Source organism: Lampris incognitus, chromosome 15, assembly GCF_029633865.1.
Source record: "Lampris incognitus isolate fLamInc1 chromosome 15, fLamInc1.hap2, whole genome shotgun sequence".
NCBI lineage: Eukaryota > Metazoa > Chordata > Actinopteri > Lampriformes > Lampridae > Lampris > Lampris incognitus.
Genome location: NC_079225.1, coordinates 3,812,794 through 3,820,716, shown reverse-complemented (window position 1 = coordinate 3,820,716; position 7,923 = coordinate 3,812,794). Strand labels below are relative to the sequence as shown.

General features: G+C 46.7%; 1 protein-coding gene across 2 annotated transcripts; it reads right to left on the bottom strand.

Annotated features, from left to right (window-relative positions):
- Positions 1-5,387: 5,387 nt before the first annotated feature.
- Positions 5,388-7,687, bottom strand: LOC130125523 (hatching enzyme 1.2-like). 2 transcript variants are annotated; one of them, XM_056295108.1, is made up of 8 exons: positions 7,642-7,685; positions 7,459-7,505; positions 7,156-7,225; positions 6,964-7,078; positions 6,096-6,268; positions 5,907-5,988; positions 5,694-5,815; positions 5,388-5,507 (listed from the first exon to the last, which is right to left on the bottom strand). In XM_056295108.1, the coding sequence occupies exons 1-8, from the start codon at positions 7,664-7,666 to the stop codon at positions 5,488-5,490; spliced, it is 654 nt and encodes a 217-aa protein (XP_056151083.1). In that variant the 5' UTR covers positions 7,667-7,685; the 3' UTR covers positions 5,388-5,487. The 2 variants fall into 2 exon arrangements, with proteins under 2 accessions (XP_056151083.1, XP_056151082.1); XM_056295107.1 differs by having other exon boundaries at positions 7,459-7,687.
- Positions 7,688-7,923: the final 236 nt, after the last annotated feature.

Below are 7,923 nucleotides of genomic sequence, written 5' to 3'. Positions count from 1 at the left end.
TCCCAGTTTACCTCGGAGCTCTGGACGGCGGTCGCTGAGCACCTGGGGATGAAGATCCACCGCACTACGGCGTACAACCCGCAGAGCAACGGACTTTGTGAGCGGTTCCATCGGGACATGAAAGCCGCTCTGCGGGCAAGCCTCACTGGCTGCGACTGGATGGACCGGCTCCCGTGGGTCATGCTCGGCCTGCGTTCGGCCCCGAAGGAAGACCTCCAGACCTCCTCCGCTGAGCTGGTGTATGGCCAGCCCCTGCGGGTTCCAGGGGAGTTTCTTCCGGATGCTACGGCTCCCTGGTCGGCCGCCTCTCACCTCAGTGCGTCCCGGAGCGCTGCCGGTGCCTTCGCTGCCGTTCCGATGTCTCAACACTGCCTCCCCCGGTCCTACGTCCCCAAGGATCTGCCATCGGCGAGGTACGTCTTCATTAGGCACGACAGCCATCGGTCCCCGCTGCAGCCCCCATACGACGGGCCCTTCCGCGTCCTGGAGGCGGGGGATAAGAACTTTGTGGTGGACATGGGGGGCAGGCCGGAGCGGGTCGCTATAGACCGTCTCAAGCCCGCTCACTTGGACATTGGGGAGCCAATGCAATTGGCCCTACCCCCGCGGCGGGGGCGCCCTCCTAGGTCGGCCCCGGCACCTGCCTCTGTTCCTGCTTCGGCCCCGCCTATGGCCCGGGTTTCGGCCCCATCTGTTTCCCCTCCTGTGAAGCGCAGCCGTTATGGCCGCAGGGTCCGCCCCCCGACTCGTCACTTGTTTTCCCCGTGACTTTGCACTATGTCATTGACTGTTCTGTTGTAGAGTATTTTTATGTTCATGGCTTGCGCTTTTGCTGTTTTGTGTAGGTGAATTCTGGGGGGGCCTGTGTGGTGACCCACATCTATATAACTAGAGACGTTCACCTAAGAGGTCAGATAATGCACTTCCGCTTCCGGTACACAGTTCAGTGTCGTTGTCGAACGTATGACATGCAAAGTTGGAGCTAGTAAACTACCTCGACTACGTCTACTCTCACGTCTCCTGTCTCGTTGTTTTCTAACTCCACAACAAAGAGGAAATCAGGTGTGTGCGCCGGTCCCAGCAGATTCAGCATTTTGTCCATGAGCTCGGATGGCTTGCTGTCACCCAAGCCTTGCAGAGAAAAGAGACGGTGGGCCCTCTCGGCGTCGGACAGTTCAAACATCTTCAAGAGGTGGTCTTTGAGCCCCTTGTATTTGTCTGCCGCCGGAGGATTTGTAAGGAGACTCACCACTCTAGTTGCAGTCGAACATCCGAGCGCCGATACCACGTAGTAATATTTAGTAGCATCATCCGTTATCTTGAGAAACCGCGTTGATTTCGTCAACCATGTTCGTTCGAAAGATTGTCTCTGATAACTACCAAGAGACAAACGTCGGGGTCACCAGTGTAGAGGAGCTCAAGCAGGAGTCGTGACAACTTTCTCTTTCGGCTACACAACGTGCACCATTTATTCCTTCCCCCATTACAACAACAAAAAACCCGCCGGGCGGAAGTGTGTCACTGTAAACCCGAACCGAGGAAACAGCAGCTGTAAACTAACGTTCCTACTAGCTCAATAAGGGGAATTATGTAGCCGCATAACCACTACAACACTCTGAATCAAGACTCCGGTGTGCAAGCCTCGTCAATGCATGGTACCAGGAGAAAAATTAAATTGAAAGGACGGACAATGAACTCCCTTCGTCAGCCAGACGAGTTAAATTTGACTGGGAACGTCGACGAAAACTGAAAAGCTTTCAAGGAAAGTTTTGAACTGTATTTTTTTTAAATAGCCTTTAGTTCAGTAACGGTAATGACGCTTTCGACCAGAAGATGGCCGCTGTTTTGTGCCCCCCCCCTCCCTTTTTTTCTCCCCAATTGTATCTGGCCAATTACCCCGTTCTTTTTTGAGCCGTCTCGGTCGCTGCTCCACCCCCTCTCTGCCGATTTGGGGGGCGCCCCGACTGACCAGAGGAGGCGCTAGTGTAGCGACCAGGACAAATACCCACGTCCGACTTCCCATCCACAAACACGGCCAATTGTGTCTGTAGGGACGCCCGACCAAGCCGGATGTAACACGGGGATTCAATCCAGCGATCCCGTGTGGGTAGTTTTGAACTGTATACTCTTGCTATCGGTCTAAAAGACGACGAAGAAAAGCGGAAAATAGCATTTTTGCCAACTGTAGCAGGACGCGCCGCACTGGACGTGTACAACACGTTTGTTTTTGGGGATGCGGAAAAAGACAAGTACGAGGCTGTAATAACGAAATTTGACCAGTACTGCACACCGAGAAAAAACGTGACCTACGAAGGGTATGTTTTCAGAAGTCGTCTGCAAAAGGAGTCAGAGTCAATTCCCAGCTATGGGTTAAATAGTGCCACTGCCTAGTGGATACCTTGGGAGAGGAATAGGCTACGGGAGTAAACCCCTACAGAAAATCAACGTGTGTAGTGTTGTTTTTTATTTTTCTTGCCCTTTTGTGTCTGTTTAAGTCGGAGAGTACTGCTGGCGTCGTGTGTGCCTGCCGCTTCTCCCTCTCGTAGTCCCCATTCCCATCCATCCCTGTATGTTTGTGCTGTGTTTATCTGTTGTCTTGTTTCACCCCGTTTACTGTAAAGCGACTTTGAGTATAAGAAGAGCGCTATATAAGATGTATTTATTATTATTATTACTATTAACAGTATGTCACGGACTTACGGCTAAAAAGTCGTTCGTGTAACTTCGGGACATTATGTGAATCCCTGATCACAGATCAAATAGTGATTGGAGTGAGGGACAAGAAGGTGAGGATGCAACTTCTCAAAGACACGGACCTCACGTTAGAGAAGGCAATACAGATTTGCCAAACGTTTGAAAGCACGAGGGTGCAAATAAAGACTTTTGACAACGGCGCCGCGGCTGAAACAGCTGAGGTGGATGCTGTGCGGCTGAAACAGCCGAGGTGGATGCTGTGCGGCTGAAAGAAAAGAGAAGAAGCAACGTCAAGTCTAACAGAAAAGCGCCTCAAAAGCAGGAGAGCGCGGGCTGCAGTCGGTGTGGCAACAGGCACGCGCCTAAACAGTGCCCAGCCGTGGGGAAGGACTGCAGTTAGTGCGGAGGTAAAAATCACTTCGCCAAATGTTGCTTCGCAAAGAAGAAAGTGCAGCTTGTGGAGAAAAAGGGTGACAGCAGCAGTGCTGAGGATGAGACACCGTTCTTCGTGGAAACAGTCAAGCTCGTGGATGAAGTGAGTGACAAAGAGGAAGAGGAGCCTCCAATCTACGTCGACCTGGTGAATGATGCTGAGAGCACTACAGACGACGAATGGATAGCACATGTGGATGTGAACGGCACAGATGTTTCACTGAAACTGGACACAGGGGCGCAGGTAAATATCCTGCCAATGAAAGACTTCTACAGTCTGAGAAAAAAGCCCAAGGTGCGTGATAAAAAGGTAAATCTAAGAACTTATGATGACAAGCCTATACCTACAAAGGGAGTGTGTAGAGCTAACCTATCTTGCAATGGTAAAAATGTGAATGCACTTTTTGTTCTTGTAGATGGGGAAAGGCAAGCACTACTGGGGTTGAAAGCCTGCATGGCTTTAGGACTAATAAAAAGAGTCCATGTCATTAACACAGAGAAAATGACACAAAAGCAGACAACAGAAGCCAATAACTGGTTAAAGAATACAGAGAGGTGTTCAAAGGAATAGGCCGCTTGCCAGGTGAACACAAAATTAAGCTGAGGGCTGATGCAGAGCCAGTCGTACACCCAGCAAGGAAAGTGCCAGTTGCATTCAAAAAGAGGCTGAGAGCGAAGCTAGATACCCTGATAGAAGAAAACATTGTAAGGAAGATTGACGAGCCAACAGAATGGGTTAATTCTTACTAGAAAAGTCAGATGGTAATCTGAGACTGTGCATAGATCCCAAGGATTTAAATAAAGGGACTCAGCGGGAGCATTACAGGTTACCAAATCAGACATAACCAGTGCTATGGGTGGAGCACGCTACTTCTCCAAACTCGATGCCTTATATGTTTCTACCAAATAGTGCTAGATGAAGAGAGTGCCAAGTTATGCACATTCAATACACCATTCGGGAGGCATTGTTTCTTAAAACTACCTTTTGGTATAAGTTCTGCCCCAAAGTATTCCACAAAACTATACAGCAGCTGTTTGATGGAATAGAAGGGGTTGGGGTATTCATTGATGATGTGGTAATCTGGGGTCGCACGAAACAGGAACATGATGACAGGCTTCGAAGAGTGCTCAACAAAGCACAAGAAGCAGGTTTAAAACTGAACAAAAAGAAGTGCCAATTTGGTGTGAGTGACATAACTTACCTGGGGGGAAAGCTATCAGAAGCTGGGGTGCAGCCGGACCCCGAGAAAATCCGAGCTATAGCAGAAATGCCCATACCAGAAGACAAGAAGGACCTGCAAAGAGCCTTAGATTTAGTGAACTACCTAGGGAATTTTATTCCTTACTTATCTAACACGAGGGCGTTGAGAAGCCTGCTAGAGTCAGACACAGTGTGGCAGTGGACCACAGAGCATGTGAGTGAGTGGTTAAAGGACACTTTGACAATAGAGCCTGTCTTGAGATTCTGCGATGAAGAAAGGCCACTTAAAGTTTCCACAAATGCTTCAAAAGCCGGCCTAGGTACTGTGCTACTCCAAAAACATGACAGAGTGGTTACCAGCAGCATATGCCTCCCGCACTATGACATCAGCAGAGAGGAAGCACAAATAGAAAAGGAGACACTAGGGGCAGTGTACGGCTGTGAGAAGTTTCATGAGTACGTATATGGGAGGTCAGCCATTTTAGAGACAGATCACAAACCTCTAATAGCCATATCTCAGAAACCACTAGGAGATGCGCCACCACGTATACAGCGTCTAATGCTACGTCTCCAAAAATACGACTTGAAGTTCGAGTTCACACCTGGCAAACACTTAATAGTAGCTGATACATTAAGCAGGGCCAGCTTGCAGCATGACAAAAGTACTACTGAGGATGATGTGCAAATCCATGTGTATTATGTCAGAACACAAATGCCAGTGTCAAAAGCAAAATGGACATGGGAGAAAACCCACGCAGACACGGGGAAAACATGCAAACTTCACACAGAGGACGTCCTGGGGTTCGAACCCAGGACCTTCTTGCGGTGAGGCAACAGTGCTAGGGCCACCGTACCGCTCTATCATGACTGATGGACTTTGTGATGCTATTAAGTCGTAATTTCGTCCTTTTGTGGTAAAGAGTTTGAACAATTATTTAATTACATCCATTTTTGATAATATTGTTGCCACATTTAAATGCATGACATTCAACACCAAACAGTTCGCTGATTTTACCCAATATATGATGCACATGGAAAACGCGATTGCTCACAAGAATTACTCTGTACACAGCAGTTTTATTTTATCCTTGGGGAAGGTTTAGGGCAAAAAGCCTTCAACCTCCAATTCCATGAACTCCAACCTCCTCCATGACAAGTTTTTACAAGTTTGCTCGTTCATCTAGAGAGAGAAAAAAAATTGTTGGCGAGTTATTTCAGAAGGTCAGTGGCTAAATAGAGGGAAATTTGTGAAGTGGGAAATACAAAAAATTAGGCTGATAAAATGCACAGTTGCGTCTATGTGCTTGTATGCAGTTTGTAGTGCAAGAGTGGAGGGTGATAAAACATATTGAGACCATATTATTACCACAATGGTAGAGTCTCTTAATTTTTTCTATATCTAGTTTGCTGAGGTGTTTTCTCTGACCAATCTGCACTCCATCCTTCTTGGGCAAAATAGTAGGACTTAAATCTGCAGTGAAGAAGTATCTGTAAAACAGAAAAGTCATGCCATTTTCTGCAATAGCCGTGTTGTAAATACTTAACTGAGAAGAGAAAAACCAAGAAGTGCAAAACTTACTTCCCATAATGCATGATAGAACTGAGGTCATATGGCAGGTTTAAAGTATCCCCCTCCTTCATCATGAAGTTCTTCTCTTTACCTTTTGACAGAGTTGTTACATGCCGTTTTACCTTGGTTGCCAGACAAAACTTCCATGGCACAATGTCTTGCAATGAAATGTGACCTTTGCTCTCTTGATGTACGTACCTGTCTTGATACTCTGCCACTGCACAGTAATGTGTTCATCACGATCCGTGCGTGTGTGCTCATGATGCATGCCAAGAGCATGGATGATCTCATGGCACAGGTTCCCGATACTACAGGAATGGGAATAGTACACTGGCTGGGCCCCTCCCCGACAACCAACGTAGGAAGCACAGCTACATCCAGAAAGCAGCACAGAGTAAAGGCAGTAAGAGGATTTAATAGAGAATAGGTATTAATAACACCAAGAGCAGATTAGGAGTTATTTATTTATTTTCGGATTTTTCTCCCCAGTTGTATTCGGCCAATTACCCCACTCTTCTGAGCCGTCCCAGTCACTGCTCCACCCCCTCTGCCGATCCTGGGAAGGCTGCAGACTACCGCATATCTCCTCCGATACATGTGGAGTCACCAGCCACTTCTTTTCACCTGACAGTGAGGAGTCTCACCAAGGGGATGTAGCACGTGGGAGGATCACGCTATTCCCCTCAGTTCCCCCTCCCCCCTGAACAGGCACCCCGACCGACCAGTGGAGGCGCTACTGCAGCGACCAGGACACACCCACATCCGGCATCCCACCCGCAGACACGGCCAATTGTGTCTGTAGAGACGCCCGACCAAGCCGGAGGTAACACGGGGATTCGAACCAAAGATCCTTGTATAGGTGTTGGTAGACAACGGACTAGATCGCTACGCCACCCGGACACCCTAAGGAGTAATTTATTTAAAGATGCACCCCTGGTTTTGGTCAGGAATACCACCAAAAGAAACAAGGAACTGGGCTTGTAAATATTTTTGTAACATCTTCAGATCATTCATGCGTGACTGCTCAAGCAAGAAGGAAATAAAACATGGATTTGTCATGAATTACCCTTTGCCATTGAGGAACTTTATGTAGTTCAGCTCCGTGGTGCGTCTATGAAAGCGTAAACAGGTGTTTTCTGAGATCATCTTGAAGGCTGCTAGAATGTTTGCTTCTCTATCCTCTACCAAGAAAAAAAAAGAACAAACTGATGTTTTTCTGTCCATAAGTCAGACCTGGATTAAAATCTCAAGTACTCACCCAAATCACCACTAATTACGTAGGGTATGGAGACATCTGACCAGAGATTCACCACAGCATTTCTGTCCTCCTATGGAGTTCAAAGAGCTTTAGAGACACTTTTGACCATGATGAGCCCACTTTGCATACAAGCAGTGAAATTTCTCACATTGTTAAATTTGTAAAAAAAAAAATATATATATATATATATATATATATATATATATATTAAAAAAAAACGTGGCTTACAAATGGCATAAGTTTTACATTCATCCAGCTTGTATGAGACAAAGCTATCTTTACGTATATAAAGGGCAACCTTACCTGCATCAAAATGTCTCCTTCTTGGATCAGAAGGTCCCCCTCAATCTCTATGATAATCAACATGAGTGCAAGAGACATTCAACTCTGTAGATTTCACTTATGCATTAAAACCCTTAAATTGTGTATCATTCATGGCTGAGGCATCTGCATGTTATGCACATCTGAAATAAATTAAAAGGTTACCCTCCAAGGTTTCACCATCATCCATTTGTGGCAGGGAGAGCAGCCTTCCCACAGCAGGAGCAGCACCTAAGGCAATGTGACCATTTGATTTATCAACACAAACGTGAAACCAAAACACAGAATAATTTCTGCCCATTCAGAGAAATAACATCAGACCTGTGGCAGAGGAAGCATTTTCACTTCTGTTAAAGGGAACTGCACCAACTAGAATTGAGAAAGCCAGTGAATAGTCGTCTTTGTTCATATTTAATTGCTATAAAACAAACAGTAAGTGTGCTGGAT

Coding starts and splice junctions, on each gene's coding strand:
- LOC130125523 (XM_056295107.1), bottom strand. CDS start 7,536: ATGTCTCTTGCACTCATGTTGATTATCATAGAGATTGAGGGGGACCTT. Junction 7,226..7,458: donor AAGGAGACATTTTGATGCAG/GTAAGGTTGCCC, acceptor TGAACTCCATAG/GAGGACAGAAATGCTGTGGT. Junction 5,816..5,906: donor TCTATCATGCATTATGGGAA/GTAAGTTTTGCA, acceptor TCTGTTTTACAG/ATACTTCTTCACTGCAGATT.